At 31.3% G+C, this 24,590-nt stretch overlaps 5 protein-coding genes across 6 annotated transcripts in view; 3 read left to right on the forward strand and 2 right to left on the reverse strand.

The window, feature by feature from the left end:
* Positions 1 to 41: 41 nt before the first annotated feature.
* On the reverse strand, positions 42 to 8,362 carry LOC106658967 (nucleoporin NUP188 homolog). Its single transcript, XM_014381198.2, has 11 exons — positions 8,302 to 8,362; positions 8,126 to 8,210; positions 7,638 to 7,848; positions 6,634 to 7,570; positions 5,929 to 6,566; positions 5,280 to 5,861; positions 4,810 to 5,191; positions 3,297 to 4,738; positions 1,938 to 2,243; positions 1,451 to 1,707; positions 42 to 1,372 (listed from the first exon to the last, which is right to left on the reverse strand). Exons 2-11 carry the CDS (start codon positions 8,152 to 8,154, stop codon positions 232 to 234), a joined length of 5,925 nt encoding a protein of 1,974 aa, XP_014236684.1. The 5' UTR covers positions 8,155 to 8,210; positions 8,302 to 8,362; the 3' UTR covers positions 42 to 231.
* A 157-nt stretch (positions 8,363 to 8,519) lies between these two features.
* On the forward strand, positions 8,520 to 13,901 carry LOC106658970 (FAS-associated factor 2). The gene is made up of 7 exons (XM_014381200.2): positions 8,520 to 9,379; positions 9,462 to 9,542; positions 9,631 to 9,853; positions 9,929 to 10,115; positions 10,247 to 10,420; positions 12,451 to 12,859; positions 12,933 to 13,901. Exons 1-7 carry the CDS (start codon positions 9,317 to 9,319, stop codon positions 13,116 to 13,118), a joined length of 1,323 nt encoding a protein of 440 aa, XP_014236686.1. The 5' UTR covers positions 8,520 to 9,316; the 3' UTR covers positions 13,119 to 13,901.
* A 94-nt stretch (positions 13,902 to 13,995) lies between these two features.
* Positions 13,996 to 15,277, forward strand: LOC106658882. Of its 2 annotated transcripts, none has more exons than XM_014381031.2 (2): positions 13,996 to 14,548; positions 14,629 to 15,277. In XM_014381031.2, exons 1-2 carry the CDS (start codon positions 14,428 to 14,430, stop codon positions 15,000 to 15,002), a joined length of 495 nt encoding a protein of 164 aa, XP_014236517.1. In that variant the 5' UTR covers positions 13,996 to 14,427; the 3' UTR covers positions 15,003 to 15,277. The 2 variants fall into 2 exon arrangements, with proteins under 2 accessions (XP_014236517.1, XP_023316315.1); XM_023460547.1 differs by having other exon boundaries at positions 14,656 to 15,277.
* A 311-nt stretch (positions 15,278 to 15,588) lies between these two features.
* Positions 15,589 to 17,607, reverse strand: LOC106658468. Its single transcript, XM_014380468.2, has 2 exons — positions 17,408 to 17,607; positions 15,589 to 17,341 (listed from the first exon to the last, which is right to left on the reverse strand). Exon 2 carries the CDS (start codon positions 17,251 to 17,253, stop codon positions 15,589 to 15,591), a length of 1,665 nt encoding a protein of 554 aa, XP_014235954.1. The 5' UTR covers positions 17,254 to 17,341; positions 17,408 to 17,607.
* A 4,714-nt stretch (positions 17,608 to 22,321) lies between these two features.
* Positions 22,322 to 24,590, forward strand: part of LOC106658637 (cyclin-dependent kinase 14) — a 29,150-nt gene continuing 26,881 nt past the window's right edge. The window contains exons 1-2 of the mRNA XM_014380659.2: positions 22,322 to 22,461; positions 22,768 to 22,905. Of these exons, the coding sequence (XP_014236145.1) occupies positions 22,860 to 22,905 (46 nt within the window). The 5' untranslated portion in view covers positions 22,322 to 22,461; positions 22,768 to 22,859. The remainder of the gene's footprint in view (positions 22,462 to 22,767; positions 22,906 to 24,590) is intronic.

Below are 24,590 nucleotides of genomic sequence, written 5' to 3' on the forward strand. Positions count from 1 at the left end.
TTTATTTATTGGAAACAAAAATTAATTACAAATACAACTTATTTCAAGTATTAACAGTAAATACATACAAACGCCTATGGAGTTCTCTTTTGTTGTTAACTCGCATAATTTCATATCAGTTTCGGACATTATTTTATGATAAAAAATTCATTGCTATTTTCAATTCTTCGTTATTAATTTATCACGGAAATAGAAAATTGCGGAAAAGAGTCTATCATGCATTAATATGCATTAACACCCAAACTGCGCTGAATCTAAAGATTCGACAACCGATTTGAGTAATTTTCCTAACAAAGGCAAAAATTTCGACATATCTATGCGGATTGGAAAACAACCTGTCGTTATAACATCAACTACATAACTTTCGGATCTTGACACTTCAAGAGGTTCTTCGTCAATTGTTTCGAGCATTGCTACCATTTTTGGCACTTTGTGAAAGGTAGCTTTGGCATCAAGTCTTGCCGGTAATCGGCGATCCGTATCTTCAGGAGCCAATACAATTCTGCATCTGTCATTTTCTGGATCTACTAAACTGGCACTTACGGACCAGTCATTGAGATATCCTCTATTGTCTAGAAAATCAAAGAATACCCCTAGCTCAGTTGCAGTTTCTCGGACTATCAGCTGTTTATCTCTTATGGCTAATCTAGGGCTTCTAACGCCTTCTAATGCTTGACAAAGGAGAAGAACTAAATTAACTTCTAATGCAAGCCTAGTATTGTTTTCATCCATCGAATCGAACCATGGATCACTCCAACTGGATCCATTTGCATTGCCTGCTCCAGAGCCGTCTTTAGCAGGACTTCGACCTCTGGCAGACGTATCGAGCACCTTCGCTGGTCCAGGACTTGTAGCTCTGCGAGATCTGCTGCCCAACGGTCCCAGAGCGGTTGCTTTCGAAAGTATCATGTTTTCACAAATTAAGGGATCGAACGGACGTTTGATCAATCTCGGGGCACTTAACAGTGGTACAGTCAAATCATGTGCAGATAGATAATTAGAAAAGTCTAGTTTAGACGATGATCCACTGGCGATTATAGAAGGTCCAAGACTCGACGTTGACATAGTAGGATTGAGAATTTGCCTCAAATCTTTTGCGTGCATACGACGTAGATTTTCGGGGGTAGCACGTTCCCATTCACGTCGAGCTGAATCGATACGATCATCACGACCATGTATCGATGGACTCGTAGGTTTTGTTCGTGGAGGTTGCATTTGATGATGTGAGCCACCTGAAGTTCGTAACATGACTTGCCATTGAGCTTGAGTAAAAAGTTGCGTTGCACTGATGATGGCTCCATAAGTTAGACGTGGTCCTGAAGTCATTGACATTTGTGGAGGTCCAAAATTCATCTCTGCCATTGGAGCATACCTGCACAAAATAAATGATACTCGTTACCTTTACTAGCTTTTACTAAGTTTTGAAAATATTCGGTGCGAAAAAAATTACCAAAAATCTTCCTGTTCGTGTATGCTATCAACAAGTGCATTGAGCTTCGGAGAGAAACGTACAAAACTTTGAGCACAACAGGTGTTGATGAGTATCAGCTTGTTAACCAATAGCCTGAGCTCAGCGCTCAGTTGTCGTTCATCGCAACTTTGTAATTCTTCGGCACTTTCCACGCTTATACCGTCGATTATGAATTTTAGGATACGAGGACGAAGCAATAAATTAACTGTGCTGTCATAAGATAGGTACATGGATTTCTGTAAAATAATTCGACCATTTAATTAAGACTTTTAATAAAACTATCAAATTAAAATGTTTTATAACGGGTGAGTAATTTATTTTTCAATTTTTCGACTAATTTTGTACTTTTTTAACAAGAATTCCATTCAACACATTAACTCACCATCATGGGTATTCAATTTTTTTAATTAAAAACGAAAAAAAATTAACAACTATTCCTAAATGTAAAAAAAAAACTGGCACTCACCGTTAATGATTCCTTTATAGAGAGATGCAACGACTTCCAGAAAGTGGACCGGCAAGATAAAGCTGAGATGAGATTGACGAGCGATAGGATCAAATCGGCAGCCACCGGATCGGCGGTATGGCGCAATAAAGTCGAGGCTTCGGTAAGCAGATGCTCGTGCGAGCCCAGGAAGAGAACAATCTGAGTTATTCGCGTGGACGTGTTCGAGTCTGGGCCATTGATCAACGCAATGATGAATTCCAGACCAGCAGTATATAAAGGCCACCATTCTTGGCATTGCCATCTACTGCGACTACTCGGGCAGTCCTGAAAATAATAATTAGCAAGCGCTTTTAACAGAGAAAGACTGGTTTTAAGCGTGATGAAAAATATTGTTCTAATAGCAAAAAAGTGGTTGTAATTCTAGGTGTTATTTTTGCTCTACTATTAATTGTTTTCAAATTTAACAAGAGACCATTGTACACAGTATCTGTAATGGAGGTATTTAGATTACTTATTAAATAAATTCCATGAAATTATTGCAACTTTTATCGTTTAGCTATAATCACATGTTTAAGTGTTAAAAAAGAAAAATGCATTAATTGATAATCAAAACAGTTTGTTATAAGTACAGGAGTCCCTCGTTATACGCGGGACGTAATTCAATAAATGTAAACATGTGTAAAATGAATTTTAAAGTGTACATATTTGGACATTTAAGCAAAATAAGAGAGCAAAAGATTAATTTCACTATTCTAAATGCAATTGTTTTCAATGCAAACAATTCAAATATTATTTTATAACACTGTCAATAAAATTCACTTATATCTTATTAATGTTATTAAATTTGAATACCTAATAGTTAAGAAAATGATGTCATGAGGTTAAATATTATCTATTTGAAATAATTCTAAGAGAAAAATTGTACACTCTAAACCCAAAAGAGTAATTTTCGAACCTCAAAAGAGTAAACTGCGTTATTTACTCTTTTTAAAAGCTTTAACTCTTTTAAACTGTGTTATTTACTCTTTTAAAAAGAGTAAATAGCGCAGATTACTCTTTTGAGGTTCGAAAATTACTCTTTTGGGTTTAGAGTGTAGAATACTTTTGAAATATTTGTTATTAGCATTTAGATATTCTCTAAACTTTTAGAAAATACATGTAAAACTAGAATAATACAAACATTGAATATTGAATTAGTTTTATGGTTGAAGATTAATTTATGTTCAAAAAAATAGTTCCAAAAGTTTACATATCATGCATTGTATGCATGTATGTTAAAGTAAGGTTCTGATTGTTTTTAATAGCATTTTGTTAAATCGGTTTTTTAAAGCCAATAAAAATAATGAAAATTAATTGTTCATAAATTTGACTCCTTACCTCGTACAGAGAATCCTGCAAACTATTTTTAATATCTTTAGGCGGAATGAGAGCAAGCCATAATTTGGCTATAGATTCCTCATCTATCGGTAATGGACCAAAAAATGAGCCTGTGATAACGCTCAGTAGCATTAATGCAGCTTTGCTAAATTTCATGTATGCATGTTTTTGAAGGGTGATACCAAGACATATTAACAGTTCAGGCAAGAGTTGTCGCAACAACGTATTTGCTGGCTTACACCTATTAGTTTTACTGCGTTCTATTTTGAATCTCAGTAAACGTGTTACCAAGCAGACTGTCAGAGTAGCAGGTACACATTCAGAGACGGCGGCCACTTCTTCAGCCTCAAGTCTTTCAGGTTCTGTATCTTTGTCAAAGGGTTTGCGCTTTTTGTCGCGAATACGGGCGGATTCACGTAGTTGCTCAATATCTCCGCAGGCCAAAATACATGCTTGACCAAGAAGATATTCTAGCATAGCCTCATCATTTATTAAAGAATCTTCTACAAGATCTAACCAGTGAAGAAGTAATGATATTAAAGTCTGTCGTAATCCTTTACCGTAGGCGCGGTAGGTTTGACTAATTTCTTGCATTGATTCCACTAGTTTGTTTTTCAAATCATCTGAACTACTAGTATCAGAGCCCATGCATTTGGATTTCCATGAGTTCAAACAACGAAGAGCTATAGAACCTAGAAGCATCGTTAACTTTCCTGCGCTCAAACGAGCTCGTTTCGATGTTGGAGGTATCACCTTTAAACGAATGAGAAGTTGATCCAAGACTAAACCAGTGGTGAGCTTGGCTTGCCGAGGACTCACAGAATGATTTCGGCTCGTACGTTCACTTGTCAAAACAACCATCATTTGGTACCATGATTCTAAATTAGTTTCGTATAAGGGTTTCATTGATGCTTCTTTTTCGCATAGAACTAATTCGTCGTCTTCGCCATCATCCATTTTTTCATCTTGTTGGTTTGTTTGATTCGGCGGTGGAGGAGGAATACTATCAAAAATATACTTAACCAAATTGTCCCAATGGTTTGATTTGTCATCTAACAGTATATCCAAATTCATGGTAAAATCTTTTTCGAACGACGGACTTTTGAATAATTCGATAGTTATAATATCTAACAACTGCGAGTATCCTTTGACACCTGGCACTAACTTACGGAGCAATGGTGCAAAAAGTTTACTCCAGAATTCTGGCCTTTTACGGAAAAAGTTGACTAAAATTTCATTACGATGATGCCACATAGCTCGTAGCAAGTTCATGGTACTATCGTATAACCGATCGTAGATTATATCGTCCTCCTTTTGCACACGTTTAAGATATAGATCAAGAAAACGAGTGCAGCCTTCAGTGAGAAATTCATCGGCTGGTCGAGGGAATATTCTGCGACGTTCGGCTTGATGCATTATGTTAAACATTGCCTCAGTTAAACCTAGAAATAATAACTCATGTAAGTTAATTTTACTTTTAAAAAATATTGTATCGTAAAATTATTTCACAAACCAGGTTGTTTATCCAGACAAACAGTAACGAGTTCAAGTATAGCTACTTTGACTTCTGCTCCACAAGTAGGAGACATAAGCCTTGAAGCAAAAGTTTCTCTGATGGCTGTACCATCCATCCCCATACAGACTAGCAACGACATTGATAATCCTTCCGCAAATTTTTTCAATAAACGTACAGCCATGGCTTGCAATGCCGGACTAAACCAGACATAAAGGTAATCAACAATTGTTGGAACAATGAGTAAAGCATTGGGTAGAGATGGTGAAGCATAAAGTGCTGATTCTAGGGGTGAGCGTTCGTCGACATTAAAACCCAAATTTTTACGATACATCAACAAGCGGTTTACAACGGACAATGCTAACTGTACAGTTTTCATTACCTGAAAAAATTTGTTAATTAAATTATAAATTATAAATTACAGTTTAATTATAAATTATTTTGTGATTTACGTCAACAATATAATTTACCTTGAAACCTTTACCAGCTATCCAGTCAGTTTCTCCTAACATTCTGTTTCTAAGAGTTTTTTCACCAGTTCTTACGAGTTTTAACAGTGCATGTCTTGGCTCCAAATGCATCAAATTATATGTAACAATTTTTCTGAGTTCACTACGTGTTTCGTCCTTTTTTCCAATAACAACATCCAAAGATCGATGCAAGCATTTTACACATTTCATCCACAATTCAACTCTCTCGAGTTCCGAACGAAAATACCATGAATCTAATTTTGGTAAAACACTCTGCAGCAACATAATCATGCCCGGAATTTCAATATTATAGAGAGCTTCTTTGCTATGGCGCAGTTCTAAGTAATCCGACAAAGTATCCATGTAAGCATCGAGGATCGGGTAGGCATGTTGTATTGTTTCGATACTCGATAACCAGGAGGCTACAAGACCACCATCAAAAGCGACTGCTTGAGCAAATTCAGTTGTTTGCTGATAGCGATCATCGAAACGCGGATAAACACCCGATCGCATGCGTGATAATACGTCTTCCGGATAGCGTAATACTAATTTCGATGAAACCTTGAAAGATGCTGCTACTACCTAAAAAATTGAAACATTATTTAAGGAGTTAACATTATTGAATTTTACTAATAAAATAAATTTATACCTTGTATATATTAACAGGCAAAACAGGATAAGAAAAACGATGAACAACTTCAAAACTCAACTCTGTAGGAATCACCATGCCAGAAGATACATCTACTTCTGCAGATAAAAGTGCTTCTAACAGACCAAAACCCAATTGAACTTGATCTAGGAGTACATTATTTTCCGTGACTAAGTTTGCAATCCCTCTACTGGCTTGATGTAGTAATAATTCGATTTTATGGTGAAAAGCATCCCAAAAGCTAGCCTTTATTTTAAAAACAATCAATTCGCAGTCAGCTCTGCCATTATCTCGATGCATTTTCATAAACTGACACTTGGATGGAATGGTAAAGGTATTCTGATGAATAAAGCATTGATCGTAAGGCCTGCATTGCATATTACTGTTCAAATAATTTCTATTAATTTCTAAAGCTATAGATGGAAGATTTTCAATGAGACCAAGAGTTTTTTTGGCACTAAAAGAAGATGCTCTTGATAGTCCAGTAATTATAGTTGTCAACGGTTCAAATCGATACGGGAACCAGAGCATAGAATATTTTATAATAGGCCATAAGCCAGTTCCTTCTTCTTTTTCTTTCCAAAAACGTTCTGCAGACTCAGGGAAACTTAGAGTAGAAGCACATGCTTCAAAAATACCTGAAATAAAGTATGATAAATCATGAGATATTTCTGAAAAAAAATCTATTTTAATAATTACACACACCTGGAAAGATATCGAATTTTTCATCATCGACAAAAGCACAGAGTAAGGATAGTAAATTATAAATGCTGCCCCTAACAGTTGTAGCATATTGTGTTTTTTCTTTTATCATTTCCGAATCAAGCATTTGTTGTAAATAATAAAATACATTTAAATGTATTGCTTTGACACCATAAACTCTATATCGCATAAACGTTTCTGAATTATCTGGATCAATTGCATAGTTGGCTAGCATCCAAGCCAACATGAGAGGACCATCTTGTGAAGTAGGATCTCTGACACATTTATTCTGCAAAACGTCTTCCATACTGCAGCGTACCTCTCTAATCCAATCTTCCATTCCAGTATGTTTCATCATGTCTAAGCCAACAATAAGTAATGCAGCTTGACTGTATTGAATTTCTTGAAGTTTTTTTTTAACAGCTTCTTTTTCTTCATGACTTTGACTGTTTGTGAGTCGGCGTGGTTCCCCACTAATACTTCCATAAATATTTACAAATTGATTTTCAGCAACATGTACTTCATGTAAAATGATAGTAAAAATGTGCAATAATTCTCTCATTTCAATCAGGCAACTATTATAAAGTTGATACTGATGTTCTTCTGTGAATAACTGTGATCGAGTAGGTGGGTTTATATATTTTAAAGCCTCTATTTGCTTACGGATTGATTCCAAAAGTTCCATGAATAGAACTTCATCAAAAAATTTAACAAAATGACTTTTGTGAGGATGAGAATCATTTTCGCGGTATTCAACCATTAACTTCAAGCACTTTACTAGAGTTATGCGTTCTGTGTAGTAAAAATTCCAGATTTGTTCTATGAGAGCTTGCATAGTAGATAAATCTGTGAGTTGAGATGCAAAAGTTTCTGGACAATTGCGATACTCATAAATCATAAAATTGCATACTAAATCCCAAGCTATTTTTGCATCCAAATTCTAAAAAAAACAATGCGTAATTAATCAACTATGTATTATTAATGAAATTCAATTTATATATGCTTACCAAAAGAGGAGCTAATTTGCTAATTAGGTCATACATCTTAGGAGGAGGATTTGTCTTATTAACTGCTTGCAAAGATTCTTCTGTATATGTTTTAAAATAAGACAAACCATCTTGAAGAATCGCAGTAGCACTTTTAATCTCATCTTCTACAAGTGCTTTATCACAGCGACAAGTAGTTCCAGATATTACAGACCACAGACCTTTGCAGTAGCTATAAAAATTCAAATTAATATTTTATTTTCAAATGCGATCATAAAATTTGCAAGGATGTATATTTTTCAACATTTTTCATCAACTTATAATGTTCAATTGAAATATTATGTTAGTAAAAAAACTGAAAAATGATTGATACAAGGAGTATTTGATGAAAAGAATAAATGTAACAAGTGAATTTTGTTGATATAATGCACACCATGTGCCTAATTTTGCATTTTCAGTTGTTTTTAAAATTCGCAAGTAAACAATCATGTAAAGTTGGAAAAACTCACGGCAAATTGCCCATCGGTGCCACAGACATGGTTGTAGACAGTCTGGACGGATCTTATCAATGTAAAGCAAGAAATATTTTCATATCTGTGAACGGAATAATTTTTTGGCCAAATTAGATCAAGAAGTGGTTTCTTACAACTTCTCAAGTTTCAACAACGTTTTTAACTGACATAACCTTTTTTGATAGTTCAAAAATATTGTGGCGGGCACTATGGTTGTTGCACTCAACACACGCACTTGATATACATACATATGGTCGCTAGTGTCGGTAAAGTCACTTGGCTGATTTACTCGCTCAAAAGTGTAATGTGTAAGCAGCGTTGTTTACCTGCGGCCTATGGTGATTGCGAAATTGCGATCGTTGCGATATTGCGGTGGCACACATGCGGGGACGTTATATGAGATAGCAGCTAACTAACTGGAAGCGGACAGCGGTGTTGGGGCATTAAACGGACTTGTTTTGGATGCTACTGCAGATATTCAGTTTTCTTACCCTGAAATCTACGTTTCGTTATTTGCATCTACTTGGCCCATATCCGACTAGACATCCTAGATTGGTGTAGTAATCGCATTTGCAGAAGAGAAGAAAGTGTCGTGCTCCGTGTGTATAATAATAAGTGCAATCATTGTTACGAGTACCAAAACCATACCAGTCACTGCGAATTCATCGTATAATCTAGAAACATTACATATCGTATCGCGCATATTGCTCGGTTGGAAAAATGCTGAGTTGTCTTTTTGGAGAGTCATGAAAGTTTTGAATATTGAAAGTGCGAAATAACAAAGTGCATGTCTATGTGCTACAACAACTCATAACTCATATGCAGCCTGTTGAAATCATAGACAGTTGGATCGAGACCCGTTTTCCTAGCAATAAGGCTGCGCTTGATTCGAGGTTACGATTCTCGCGAGAGCCCAGTTTTTCCTTCACTGAAATCATTGTTTTGCTCCTACTGATGCTGCAGTCGAAACAATCGTGCATTTGCTTGTGTGAAAACTTCACGTATTGGACTTGCTACTTATACTGCTACTTCTACCCTTATAACAACGGCATCACAAACGAGAGAAAAAGGTAGAAACAGAGCGGGGCAAAGAAGAATCTGGATCACAAGCGATTTTCCATTTTCTGTTGAACGTTTTTAGCGTAAACGTGGTTAATTTGATTTTAATACTTCAAGTAATTTAAAATCATGGGCGATTTCGATCTTGGTGATCTCACAGGAGAACAAATTGAAAAAGTACTACAATTCCAAGTAAATAAAAATTTTTTATGATGTGATGAATTCTGCTTCGAAAGATGAACTTATTACTTACATCATTTTTGTACCTTCCTAGGATCTAACTGGCAATGAAGATCTTGCAGTATGTAGAGATGTTTTATTGCGTCACAATTGGAATCTTGAAGTAGCAGTACAGGTTTGATGATAAAATACATTTTAAATAAGTAAAACCATTCAGGATAAAATTTGAGTATTTTTCAATAATTATAATAATGACGTTTCAGGAACAATTAAATTTATTTGAAGGTAGACCATCTATGTATGCGCAAGATTCCCGGCTACGACCACCCACAGTTGTTGATGAAGCAAATGCTAGAATATACTTTAGTCCAGAAGGAAGTCCTAATAGTGGTGGATTTTTTTCATATCTTATGTCATTATGTTATAATGTTGTGACTAGTATATTCCAATTAATATTTACATTATTCAGGAGAAATGTAAGACCAGGTAAATTACAACCTTACCATTTAATTGTTTTAATTCATTTTGTTTCAAATTTACTAATTAAGGGTCTTTTCTTAGTTTCATTAGACCCTGTACAAGATGTTGTAAACTTTATCAGGTCATATGAAGAACAATTTGGTACAAATCATCCTGTGTTTTATCAGGGCTCATACAGTCAAGCTTTGTCTGATGCTAAACAAGAGTTACGTTTCCTTTTAGTATATCTACACAAAGACGAATCACAAGAAGTTGATCAATGGTGCAGGTAATATAAGCTTGATAATTGACTTTTGGTATTCTTTACTCTATAAAATAAGTTTATTTATTTACTTGTATACTTATTACATTTTAAGAGCTTGAATCAATCATTACAACCATACACTATTTATATTACAGAAACACTCTTGGAGATCCTGAAGTTATTAGATTTATAAACACTAATACCCTGTTTTGGGCATGTAATATAAAGTCTGGAGAGGGCTATAAAGTAGCAGAAGCTCTTAGAGTTGGCACCTACCCTTTTTTGGCTACAATAGTATTAAAGGAACATAAAATGACAATTGTTGGAAAGTAAGTGCTTATTTATTTGTTCTGATTGAATTTTCATAAAAATCCATTTTATTATACTGTTAATTTTGAACAAAAAATAATAGTAAAGAATTATTTGATTTTTTATGACACTATTTTTTGTTAATTATAAAAAAAATTACACTCAAAATTTCAAACAACTTCTTGCCATTTTCATGACAAGGCATTCAAATTTATTTTTATTCTGGAAAAGGTTTATGAAATTGTTGATGTAAATGAAAAATTGTTTAATTTTTTTTTTTTTTTTTAATTCAATCAATTAATATTTCAATATCAATTTTTAAGAAAAATAAATGTGTCAAGTATTAAAGATCATAGATAATTTTTCATTTCATTTTTCGTGTAAATTGTAAATTGGAACACATTTATTATAAATGATTGATTTTTTATCTAAATCTTATGTGGATTGTTAAATTAATTTTACTTGATTTTGTAACGCATGGTAATTTAAAAGTACTTCACTGTCAGGAAATGGATAATTTTATTTTTTTGATGCTCTAGTAAATGTAAGAAAAATTTTTGGCCTTTTGGCAAAAATGAGATAAAGGTTATCTTTGTTCATGGGGAATGGATGGTAAACTAGCCTATGGCTATGTGACATGCCCCTTTCCATGTGTTTATTGGCCCCAATTTTGCCTCAGCCTTTCATTACTCATGCTTTGATTCTATTGAAGTCAAATCATTGAGATAATATTTTAATTAAAATGACAGCAATTTTCTAAATATTGTAAATTTGTAAATAACTTCATACACAAAAACTTAATCGTCATTTTAGATCGGTCTTTCGATTGAATTATTCATTGACTTGCAATAATTAAATAGGTTATTTTTCTGAATCATGAAGTATATTCATTTAAATCACTAAAGCTCTGATAGTACAAAGCTTTAACCAAGTTTAATTGTTATTACCAGTTTGATTTTTTATTTTGATTTGTTATTTGTTACTACTTCGTAAATAATAGTTGCAATCGTGAAACAATAATTTTCACGTAAAATTTAGAAAAGTTTGGTTGAAAATGCATGAAAATAAGAACATATAAGACGCTTCAGTTATGACTTTTAGCAATAAATAATTGTAGGTATTGGTTTTTTTTTTTCATTTTGACTCGGCGATTTTAGTTTTTTTGGTACTTCGAAATCGAATAGGGTACCTTTAGTTACACGAAAATGAAAAAAATAATTTATTGGTTAGTTTCGGAGACTTAAAACACGATATTAATGCGGTACAAATAAGTAACCGTAAAATAATTTAACGTGTTGTCATACAGAAAAATTCCCTAGGCTAAAATAATGTATATTACATTTTACGAATATAAAATATCCTTTTGTAAATCACTCTAATTAATTTTTTGTCTGCAGATGATGAAGATTAAAAATTCACATAACCATTTTTAACATTGTTTTCTATTAGATTGGTTTGTTTTTCGAAAAACCTGAAATATCGCTTGAGATTCATTAAAAAATAAGACAATGTATTTTTTTATTCATCTATCGCCAAGTAGCATATTGAAAATTAAACTTAATGATTGACAAATTACTACTATTCAAAATGGACATTCTTGCTAATTTTTATTTTACTTTAAATGACTTTAAATGAATGCACTCGGTAATTGTTCAATCGTAACTCACTGACTTTCATTTGAAAATCCAGTGATACACAGAGCCCTCTACCCCCACTTTTTTTCAAATTCCTCTTTGTTTATTTTTTCGTACACATGCCTCCTACACGTGTTAAAGAGAAGTTAGATCGTCCGGCGCTGTAAAGATTCGTTCAGTTCGAGCAGAACTCTCGAAAGAGAAACAGCTCTTTCATCACATTTGTAAGTTATCAGTTTCGATTACATTCTGCTGAAACAACCGACAGAGTGGCAGTTTTTTTCAATATCGCATAAATTTTGAGCAGTAGGGACTTTTCACGGATTTTTAAAGTGAATTCTCAATCAATAATAATTAATAAAATACCCTCAGAAAATAAGAGTACGTGAAATAATAGAATATCATATTTTTTTCAGAATGGTTGGATTGGTTCAGTCATCCACAATGATACGAAGAATGCAAGAATTAACTGAGGAATATGAGTCAAGTTTGAGCACAGAGCGTCATGAACGAGCTCAAAGACAAGTTAATGCTACACTCAGACAGGAGCAAGACGATGCTTACCAATTGTCATTAAAGGCTGATCAAGAAAAAGAGCGCATACGTTTACAGCAAGAAAATGAATCTAAAAGGCAGGCTGAACGAGAGCGTACTGAGAAAATGGAACAAGAAGCTATGTTGGAACGTATAAGACTTCATAAGGAAGAGTGCCTACAGAATCTATTAGAAGAACCTCCTAAGAATGATCCCTCTTGTTGTCACATTCAGACTTGTGTTGCTGGACAAAAAATAACAAGACGGTTTCCTTCTACTTGTAAAGTACAGGTAAGCTGCATTTAATATTATGTTATTCAAGTTGTTATTGAAGTTATTATTAAACTCAAATATTTGATTACAGAATATCTATGAATGGATATATGGTCAACCAGAGTCTCCCAATACATTTCGCATCATGAGTTTCAATTTCAAAGAAATATATCCCAACTTCAAAGATCTCACACTACTTGATGCAGGTTTAACAGGACGAGTATTTGTACACGTTCAAAACGATGAAGAAGAGGATGAAGAAGAAGAAGAAAACTGATTTAATTAATTATTGAATGTATGAATTATTATTGTGAAGAAGATAACAAGAAAAGATTAGTTTGTATGGTTAAAATGCTAAACATGCATTTCTCGATTGGTTACAAAAGATGCACAATGACTATGCATTTTGTTTTTTTTTTTTTTTTATTAAAAATTTTAAGAAGTGTTTTGCAAAGCTACCTGTTTTCTACAATCAATTTTGAAAAATTTCTAAGTGAGTAACTTAAATACATATATGTATGTATAAGTGAGTGTAAATTTATAAGCATGTTTATACATACAAAAATATGTAGGTTTGTGCAAGTGTGTTAAATTTACAGGATGAGCATAAATTTAAAGTTTTTTAAACTGTAAAATATTAAATTAGAATTTGATAATAAATTGAACATTTTTTGTTGAAAGATTATGAGTAAATCCTGCAACACGCATAATTTATGGGAATAATTGCAAAAATCATAAAATTCATACGTTTTGTTGTGTCATTAATTTTTATTTTTACTATACGATTAAATGCACACAATAGCATATTAGAGATTTTGCGTTAGGCGTAAACAATAAGAAGACCATAGCAACCGTGATAATAGAATGCTATGGTACTAGTCTTGCGTTTTTCAATAAGTGTTATTGAAATGAAAATAATTAAAAATTAAAGCGTTTATGTCACGAAAAAAATTTTAACTATTAAATTATATATTGTCAACAAAATATGCAACATTTGTAAAGTGTATTTATGAACTACAATAGTATCATAAGTGGAATAAAAACTTGTTCTTTGATTAAATTAAAATTTTTCATTTCAATATTACATTCTATTTTAAAATTGATGATTTGATTTTTACATATAAAATACAACGTTTAGTTTATATATATTTACTTTTATCATTTTTAAATGCAGTACCTCTATTTTGTAATATTTTTCTCAATAGCAATTCTTACATCATATTCTTTGAAATTAGCTGTAAGAATCAAAAAATGCACATTCTACTGTTTGAAATGAATCCTTTAATAATCAAGTTAACACTAATATAACGAAAAATCAAACCAAGTGACAATTTCAAGTGTGGTACAAATTTCTAAATTCAAAAAATTAATATGTTATTTTACTTAATGTTAATTATCATTACTGTTGTAACTATTGTAGTTCTCGTTTGGTCCGGTTTTATGTAAGTTATTTAATCATTGTTATATTTTCAATCAATTTGCTCTCAAGTATAACCATAATTTTCATTATGGTTCAATGACATAGCCGAGATAATACGCAATTTCAAGAAATTCTGGTCTCTAGTATACAATCAATTCAACGACAAATGATGCTTTTAAATAATCATACTGACAATGAAGAATTTATGCAATTACCAGAATTGGAATTAGTTGAAATTCCTCCAAATCAAATACAAATTACTAAGTTATCAAAGGACAAGGAACAAGGTATAAAACTAATTAATTATTTACCGATGTTTTTTTATATCCGTGGCAAGTCGAAAGTTTGATCAAATATTTAATTATAGATCAAAACTGTTCAAGTTCCAACCAAGAAAATTCAAATGAAAATTGTCAAAGCGGTGACGTCATCTTTGCAGCTCTTCATAACTCTTTACAAAAACTAATGTTTGCTGCCAATTCAGGACAAGTAAATGGAGTTCAATTATATGAGATATTATTGCGCGAAACTTCGTTACATGAGCGTGCTATAGCTGAAATTCAGAAAGCTCAACGATCGACATCGAAGACGCCATCGCAAAACTTTGTCGTTCAAAACGGAAGTAGCGACTCTGGTTTCAAAAATGATGCTGACTTGCAAAATGAGCCTGTCAAAGGCGAACCAAAAATGTACTTTGGACAATCACCTCTTGAGTATGTGCCACATAATAAAATTCCATAAAATGAATGAAAAATAATACATAAAAATAGAAAAAATTATGAAATTTAATAAAAGAAAAGCAAAATGTAATTGATAAATAAATGATAGTGTTTTTACAAAAGACACTATCTGACTGACTCTTTTTTTAACATTATTTTAAATATTAAAATATTAAATAGATTTTAGAATTGTAGAATTTTAAAATAATATGAGCATATTACCACCATAGTTAATATAAGTGAAGCGTTGAAGTAGGGAGTGGGGCATATGTATACAAAAATTCAACACTTGTTTAATTTAAAATTCGATTGATGATTATATCCAACGTAAATTTTTCATCATATTTAGAGTAATTTTTTTTTCATTCTATATCGAATTATACCATATGAGAGAGTAAATTTAAAACTTCAAAACAGGATTTCGTCAACAGGCCAAACAGGGCTAAATCACCAATCACAATCCATTTTTTTATTCATAAACTCATATTATTTTCATTTTGACCAAATTCTAATTTCAAATTTAATTCTGAGAAACGGATTGGAATGGATACCACATACAATTTAACAAAATATTAAATTTTTATTGAAAAAATTATAAATACATTTATTTATTTAGTTAGAATTGAATTTAAGGCATTGTATATTCTAATCAATACATCTTCAACTAACAAACAAAAATTCAAGCACTGATAATGATGTAATAACTTCTGTTTGTTTTCCATTTGCAAAATTTGTTTTTCAACACCTACAGAATTACTTTCGTTTTTTAAAATATCTATTTCATTTTGTATATTGTGCTTATTTCCTTTTATAATTGAATCAATTAGATTTAAAAATTCAACAGTATTATTATCAATATAAACAGATTTATTAAAAACTTTACGTTTAATTGCAATAAATAGAATGAAGTTTAAGATTGTAAGTGTAAAATCAGGATTATCAAAAATATTAATCTTAATACTGATATTTTTATCACAAATTAATGGTAATAGTATTGGTAAATAAATTTGTAAAATATTATAGGAACTATTTAAATAGATAGTTTTATGATTTGATAGTACTTGTGCTATATTATCTTTAAGTAATGTGATTATAAATGTTCTGAATTTAGACTCGTAATCAAACTTCAAACATCTTTTTATAATTTTGAACCTGTCAGTGATTTCAAAACTATTAACATACTTCTTAAGAATTTTTAAAGTATATTTTAGTATACCTGGTACTTTACAGTTTGACATAAGTTTTGAAAGATTTACTGTCAAATTATCATGAATTGATAAGTCTAAAAATTCATGAGGAATTTGAACTTCATTTTTGTTTAATACATAGTCAATCAAATCAAGAGCTTTAGTTAGAGTAGTGATATCTTGTGACATATCTATAAATTTAATTGACAATTGCATATATTTGTAAATTATATATACAGGACTATAGACACAAGGAATATCTATATCAATGCTTAAAGAAGTAAACCAAAAGAAATTCATGACACATAAATTGACTTCGTTACTATTGAAATCTTCATATAAGTATGAAAATTTTTGACTATGTACCAATGATGAAAAAGCACATTTTTGGTAATTGAAGATTTTAAATATATGTACTAGATTTTTGTAAAATTTGTTTATAATTCGAAATACTTGTTTGAATATTTCATTGTAATAAATTCTATTTGCTTTTATATGTATCATGAGTTTGCCAAATACAAAAATGACTATTAACACAATAATATTTTTATAGTTGAGTGGAATCTTATTGTGCTCATCAAAATCAAAGTAAATAAATGTTAAATTATTTAAAAAAGATAATACATTGATACCTGTTAGTATAATATAATCGCAAATATTACCACAATATCTGCTATTATTGACATCACATTTTACTGGCAAAAACTGAAAAGCATTTTGAACCAGGATGATTGCAAGGTCTATTTTAATTTTATGATTCTGACAAGTTGATATGCTTATTTCCAGTGGATCAAAAATAAAATAAAAGTAGAATAAATTGGCCATTTTAAGTTGTTCAATTAAATATATAATAAATTCTGAGGGTTTGCAATAAAGCACCAAGTATTTCAACTTTTTTTTGTACTCAAAACTCCAAAATTTGTTCTGCTTCAATTCATGGCATCTCATAATGGACATCATGAGACTTAAAAATTTGTCGGGGTACTTTTTAATTAACTCAATATCACAAGAAGTTACTGAAACTGAACATTTGCAGGATCTAGCCATCACTTGATTTTGTAAAACGTAGTTGCAATTGGTTTTCATTCTGATGTTGCAAACCGGAAAATCCAAATAATCAAAATAAATGTTGTAACTTCAGAGTAATTGCAATGTTTAACGTTGAAAGTAGAGTCTAAAAATAATAAAAACGATATTTTTTGGCAAAAAAGCGAAAAGTAAAAAAGATTTAAATATATACTGTGAGTAAATAAGTAATGCGCTAACGTATAAAACATTCAGACTTGTTCCATAATATGGTTCAGCGGCTCGTTATAAAATCTTTATTCTGTGGTTGGGGCTCGGTTCTCGATAATACAATTACAATTCAAGAAGGACATGAAGAAATCAGAGATAGCCTTTAAAGGCTCCTCTTATACGGAGGGACAAATACCGACATACCGATATTATTTTGTACTCTTTTTTTTTATTCTCTAGACGAACATTAAACTTGAAATTTCGTTGTAGGGAATATGAAACTTAGAAAAATGTGCCTATGTCGTTAGATTTCAATAAAATGTTTAATGAAATCATTTTAACTAATTATTTGAGAATATGTTGCTTTTTAGGTTATAAAAGGAGGATAATAGAAAATCAAGTTTGTTTGAAAGTACCGGTCATTTAATTGAAAACTGACGACATAGGCACATTTTTATAAGGTTCATAATATCTCCCACGAAATTTCAAGTTTAATGGTTGCCCAGAGAATAAAAAAAATGGGTATAAAATAATTACGTATTTGTTATCGACTGAGTGTGTGTAGAGAGCATCTTTTTGAACAGAATTGGAACAAGTTTGCAATATCAAGTCAGTACTGCTTACTACAGATAGTTTTTCATAAAACTTCGAGGATATTTTCTTAAAACATAATTATTCATGAAACAACAAAAAAACCTTTTTCGCGCAGTAAGTATGGCGATAATATGGTTTTCCTTTTTTAGTGGGGCTCGAATTCAAAAATTTCGCATTCATGCGAATTCCACTTGATAACACGTGGTATTTCCTCGAGGATCAGACATGATATCCATCATTCCAGGATATGAAAAACTCGGAGATATTCATTCGTGAGAATATTGAATTATTCACGAGGTTTTGCGTGAAAATTAGCTCGTGGATTTTCAACTTGCCAGCGCACAAAGATATACTTAAAGCATTTTTGATTTCTTTCCGAAAAGACTTGGTAGAATTTTAAGTAATTCACGAGAATATTTGAAATATCCACTAGGTTTCACGAAAACAATCTCATAGATAATTAATTATACACAGCTGGCCAACAAAAAATATGTTCAGTTTCAGACCCTTATAAAAATTTCCAATAGGATCCCGCGAAATTCCTATTGGAATCCTATAGGACTCCTGTAGGAATTTCGCGAGATCCTATAGGAAATTTTTATAAGGGAAGTCCGGACGTAAAAGTCTTTATGTTTTAGGGGTCGCTGAATCCAAATCTGAGATCTAAATTGAAAAAAATTGTAATAAAAACCTAAAAAATGTATGTTTTAGTTCTTGAAATCTTTCAGAATTAGGGTGTAGAAAAATGAAAATACAATATCCGACGAATTTTAATAAACCAAAAAAAGATTTTTTAATGCAAACATAAATTTTTTATTATAGAATTTATGAAGAGCGAAAAATGTTACGTTCGAATGTGCCTTTTGCTTTTTTTCAAGGTCATTTTAAAGGTGAATGGTATGTGATTTTTCGGATTTTTATATCGAATTTATTAAGTTTGACTTTTAAATATAACTTTGAAGGTCAGAACTTTTCACCACTTTTCCTTAATTTGACCTTCAGTTGACTTATAAAATGAGCCAAACCAGAAAAACCGACAACGGATTTGGATCTAGCGAACCCAAAAACATAAAGTCCACTAGGTCCGGTTTTAGTAACTGAAATTTTTTCACTGTGCCTGTGTTACCTTGGTAGATAAGTTAAAAATCAACGTGTCATTCGTATCTTGAAAACATCCGCCAGAAAAATATGACTTTACCAAGTGAAAAGTTCATTCTCGAGTAAACCATACACGCATAATAATTATATGGATATCAACGTTTTTTTTAACTTGGCCTAAATTGCAGAACAATTTTTGATAATCAAATTTTTATACATTATTTGATTATTTGATTGCTTTTCGTCGAAGCCTCTATTAAAACTGATATTTAATTTAAAGTACTATTTCAAATAATTGATGAAAAGCCAAAATATTTTTAAAATTTTCTATAATAAAAGAAAATTAAAACAATTTTAACTGATTGAAAAAATTTTTATAAAAGGCGCCTTAAGTTTTGGACAAACTAAAGAGGTTATATTTTAAAAATTAAATTCCAGGTTAATGCACGGGGAATTAATTATATTCCAATTAACGTAGATTTCCAGTTCAATTCTTGGTTAAAATTTCTATTTCAAATCAGAGTAAAACCATGTTTTTTATCCTTTGCTTTGCCTGCTGTCAAAATGTGTCTAGTCTGCCGATGACCAAATTGTAGGAAAAGTTAGGTCTTTCATAAAAAATTTCAATTCTGGCCGATTCAGTGGACTCAAACAACTCTATTTTTGAACTTTTATGCTATTTCATTATATAAAAGGAGTTTTGAGATTCAAAATATGATTCATGACTACAAATTTGAAGTCCTCATCAAATTCAACATCAAAATTCATGATTCAGATAGTTTTTCATATTTTTTATGTTTAAATAAAAGTCTTTTATAGTTTGTTTCTTTGTTTACCATTTTTCAAATCAATTTCATTATTAATTCGGCTTACTTAATTAATTTTTAACATAAGCGGAGACCGAGCGCAGTAAGAGTCGAAGGGTGCCCTTATAAAAATTTCCAATAGGATCCCGCGAAATTCCTATTGGAATCCTATAGGACTCCTGTAGGAATTTCGCGAGATCCTATAGGAAATTTTTATAAGGGTGTCCAGCTACTAGTTTGACTACTTTTGGACAGCCGTACAGGTAGCATTTTGCATATGTCCAATGACTGCGTTACTTGAGCATGCAATCTTTATCTTTTGATTTCTTTATCATTTCTACTTGAAAATTATTTTAAAGGGTCTCTAATGTTACCTTTAGACATCCCTTACATAAATTTCCTATAGTATCCCGCAAAATTCCTACAGGGGTCCTATAAGATTCCAGTAGGAATTTTGCGGGATCCTATAGAAAATTTTTATAAGGGATAAACTGTACCCTGTGGGTGGCTTATGTTTGTTAATAAGCTCACTAGGTGGTTTGTAATTCCAATAGGGCGTTTTCAGATTGTCACGAAGTGGTCACTTTACCGACCAGCTGATTTGCCTGGAGGAACAACAAACCGCGCGCCCCTATACTTCCCGTGTTAAATTAGCTTGTTAAAAGTACTTGTAATTAGTTCATAATCAAGTAAAAAAATAAACAAAAAATATCTGGAGAAAGCCGAAATCCTCGTGTATCGAAATATCGAAGCGGTTTTTAATTAAAGTCTTTAGTTTGTAAATTAAAAAATATTGAAATTTCAGTTTTTTTGTCTGAGATATTGTCAATAATCTCTATTAAAATGATTATTAAATTTGCTTTTTCGGGTTGCAATACAAAATCTGAAGCGGGGAAGTTATTATTCTTTCAAATGACCAACGAAAAACTAAGAAAGAAGCGTAATTCCGAAAAATTATGAAAATCATCTCGCAATCGTCTTCCAACCCAAGTCTGCTGTTGGTGGAAAGATAATATTCTTAATTACGATTGTTTCTTAGTTTTTCCTCGGTAACTTCAAAGAATAAAATTTCCCTGCTTGAGATTTTGTATTGCAACCCGAAAAAGCAAATTTAATAATCATTTTAATAGAGATTATTGACAATATCTCAGACAAAAAAACTGAAATTTCAATATTTTTTAATTTACAAACTAAAGACTTTAATTAAAAACCGCTTCGATATATCGATACACGAGGATTTCGGCTTTCTCCAGATATTTTTTGTTTATTTTTTTACTTGATTATGAACTAATTACAAGTACTTTTAACAAGCTAATTTAACACGGGAAGTATAGGGGCGCGCGGTTTGTTGTTCCTCCAGGCAAATCAGCTGGTCGGTAAAGTGACCACTTCGTGACAATCTGAAAACGCCCTATATCTTGCAACTCGACTACTAACTGTTCAGCAACTGGGAATTACCTTAAATACCCTAGTTTCTACTGCATTTTTTTGACATTTCACGCTTGACGTGGGTTTTCCTATATGAACATATTTTTTATGTATTGCCCCTACGGAAATTTCAGCGTCACTCTAATTCTTAAAAACTCTTAAAAACTCTTTAAAAGTCTAAATAAGTCTTAAAAATTCTTATAAATCGATGGTCGCCACAAAGAGTAACACGTTTCCATTTAAATTAACACACAAACGTGTTACTCTTCGTGGGGACCGTCGAAATGTTCGGATTTCGTACCATGATTTTTAAGAGTTAATAAAAATTTTATAAGAGTTTTAAATGATATAAATAGAAATATTTGGACGGGTAAGGTAATCGCTTATTGAATTTTAGAAAATGCTTACAAGTTACAATAATTTTTATAAAGAGTTATGAAGAGTTATTAAGAGTTATATAGGGTTGATGAAAGTTTTTAATATTTTTAAAGACTTTTTTGATCGGTATCCACGCTCACCAAAAGTCATGGTGAAAAAACTATACAAGCAACTACATGAAAAATATAGAAAAAATAAAAAAAATGAAAAAAAAAACTTAACATTTTTGCTAAAAAATTGAGTCTCCACAAGGTTTTATGAATTTTTGAAAACTCTTATTAACTCTTTAAAATCATTAATCAGGTGTACGAAATCCGAACATTCGTAAGACTTTTTAAGTCTTTTCTAGACTTTTTTAGACTTTATAAAACTTTCTCATAAAAAAAATTTCCGTCGGAGTGTTAAGCATTCAAGACTAGAGGATTACTTAGAGAAATATTGAGTAATATTATTCAAATTCATAATTCAAATTAAATTCAAAATTCACGCTAGCCTTAGCTGCTATATATAGCATAAACGTCATTCTTGAAGAGCTCTGATCCACAATAAAAACCCTGCTGTTTTTCTAGTTCCACAATTGCTCATTAGGTGCGCTTTACAACACACTTATTTATTACAGTAAGACAGTAACGCACAGCTTAGGTCAAATCAAATGTCAGCTTCAAGAAAAGTATTTGTTGTATTAAAATTGTGTTTACATGCAATCTGAATTTCTTGTTCATACTCCATCACCATTAAAAGGAACAAAGCAATGGTACTTGTTAACAACATATCAGTTACGTTGTATACCAAAACTGCGTTAAATACACTTTCTAAACGTAATATTTGTTTCATATTAAAATAAAAAGTGAAATATATTATAAATTCTTAATTTTGAAAAAAAATTATTCTAATTTTCGATATTTCTTACAAAAAAAATAAAAAAAAAATAATAAATATATCAATTTCATTGTTTATTACGTTGAATTCTAGTTAAATGGAAAATGATGAAACGGGAAATCATTAATGAAGTGATAATAAGTATCTTGTCAAAATGTATCTATTTTTCATTTTTTTCCAGATCAAATAATGACTTATTTTTTCTATATATATCAGCATGAAAACTGATATAGTAATCTAAAATAAAAAACAAATACATTGAGAGTAGTAAAAATGTATTATCCGGATAAAGAAGCTGCTGGTTCTAGAACAAAAGAGGGTAAGTGTTTTTGTGTCAACACTAATTTCTCACACCATTTATTTTATCTATTACTTTAAACAAATTTAAAAGATATTGCGTAATTGAACATCATGTATTTATGAAATTTATGAGAGTAATTAAAAAAATTAAAAGATTCATTGTGAGGATTAAACTGAAGCTGGTAAATTATCAGGAAGTACAATAATCAATAGACGATAGCTATGTTATTCATTCTTCATATAATATTGCTTTCTTTATATTACTTTAGAAAATTTTCACATTAGTTTCATTTACATACTTATACATAAAGTTGGGCTAAAATTGAAAGGCTAAAATTAGTATTGCTTTTAAAAATTCTTATTCTTAATTGTTTCACACTATTTTTATGTAACCGTATTTTAATTTAATTCTTTCAAGTTTTTGATTGTGTCTATTTCAATGTTTTTATATTTCAAATATTGGATTCTTCTTTGTATTTAATGCAGCAATGATATTACTATAAGTTTTGAGACAAAGTGAGTGCATTTAACCTATGATTGAAACAGTTATAAATTAAAATGATTTTATTTATGTATTACAATGAAAATAAAAAATATAATAGTGACACTAGTATTAGAGATTATAAGTAAAAATATATTAGTTATTTTGACACCCATCAAAGTCACAAAATTGTTCACAGAGATTGGATCTGATCTTTGCTTTTATGCCTACCGTTTGGTTGCGCCTAGCTCAACAACAGTTTTAGTATCTTTTGTCTATTTGTTGTATGGATAAGCGGAAAAAACATAAAAATAAGTTAGTTTTCTATATTAATTCATTTTCTAGGCAATTGTATGTTGTCTATCAAGAACAAGCATTGCAGTCCCAAAAATGAAATTTAAAATGAGTATTTTCTGTTGAAGAGTTCATTAAAAAATAATAAAGTAAAATTTTTTGCCATTTAGGTCCTGAAGGTGATTATAAAAAAATATTTAAATAGGGCTTCTTAATTGAATATTTCAGGAGAAACTCAAATTTTGTTATCAAAAATCACATTCCTTGAAATTACAGAATACCATAAAAATAAAAAAATATACTCGTCACTATACTTCAAATAGTCCAGTATTGTAATTTATATAACTTTTCACCACATTAAATGAACACACTAGAAGTGAAACTTCAGAGTCCTTTTCTTTTGGTCCTGAAGCCAAAGAGAGGTCGGATCGGCCACGTGAAAAAGATGGATGAAACCATGTTATTCTTATGTATTTTTTCCCGCTGAAACCGAATATCACGGTGGGAAGTCGCTCAGACTGCCCGAAAATTTATTATAAACAAATAAATTGCAAAATGAAAAAAAATTTTATTTTCCTAAATTTCAAAACCACATTTGTGTTCTTTGGGTAATTTTAAGCAAAAAGTGTCTCCTGTAAAATTTTCGTAAAATGATTATTTACCGAGATATTGAGACTCAAAGAGGAAAAAATGCACATTTTTTACCATTTTCAAATATAGTCCGGGCGCTGGTGACATTTGAGTGAACTTGCGAGATCCCCTCGGCGAGTTGACGGATTTCTATGTTTTTTGGGTCGCTGAAACCGAATTTGAAGGTCGCCAGGCCGAATTCCTGGTCAATTTTTTGTTATAAACAAATTAATTGTTTAAACAGCCATATCTTGAAAAATATTGAAGATAGATCAAAACAATTTGTTTTTATTTTATTC

The sequence above is a fragment of the Trichogramma pretiosum genome, unplaced genomic scaffold, assembly GCF_000599845.2.
Source record: "Trichogramma pretiosum strain Unisexual culture from Peru unplaced genomic scaffold, Tpre_2.0 scaffold105, whole genome shotgun sequence".
Lineage (NCBI taxonomy): Eukaryota > Metazoa > Arthropoda > Insecta > Hymenoptera > Trichogrammatidae > Trichogramma > Trichogramma pretiosum.

Excerpts from the sequence above, each read along its gene's own strand:
- LOC106658967 (XM_014381198.2), bottom strand. The coding sequence starts at position 8,154 with ATGTCTGTGGCACCGATGGGCAATTTGCC. Across the intron at positions 2,244-3,296 it reads TGCAGGATTCTCTGTACGAG|GACTGCCCGAGTAGTCGCAG; the intron begins GTAAGGAGTCAA and ends TATTATTTTCAG. Across the intron at positions 1,373-1,450 it reads CACGAACAGGAAGATTTTTG|GTATGCTCCAATGGCAGAGA; the intron begins GTAATTTTTTTC and ends TATTTTGTGCAG.
- LOC106658970 (XM_014381200.2), top strand. The coding sequence starts at position 9,317 with ATGGGCGATTTCGATCTTGGTGATCTCACAGGAGAACAAATTGAAAAA. Across the intron at positions 10,421-12,450 it reads AAAATGACAATTGTTGGAAA|AATGGTTGGATTGGTTCAGT; the intron begins GTAAGTGCTTAT and ends TATTTTTTTCAG. Across the intron at positions 12,860-12,932 it reads CTTCTACTTGTAAAGTACAG|AATATCTATGAATGGATATA; the intron begins GTAAGCTGCATT and ends ATTTGATTACAG.
- LOC106658882 (XM_014381031.2), top strand. The coding sequence starts at position 14,428 with ATGATGCTTTTAAATAATCATACTGACAATGAAGAATTTATGCAATTA. Across the intron at positions 14,549-14,628 it reads ATCAAAGGACAAGGAACAAG|ATCAAAACTGTTCAAGTTCC; the intron begins GTATAAAACTAA and ends ATTTAATTATAG.
- LOC106658468 (XM_014380468.2), bottom strand. The coding sequence starts at position 17,253 with ATGAAAACCAATTGCAACTACGTTTTACAAAATCAAGTGATGGCTAGA.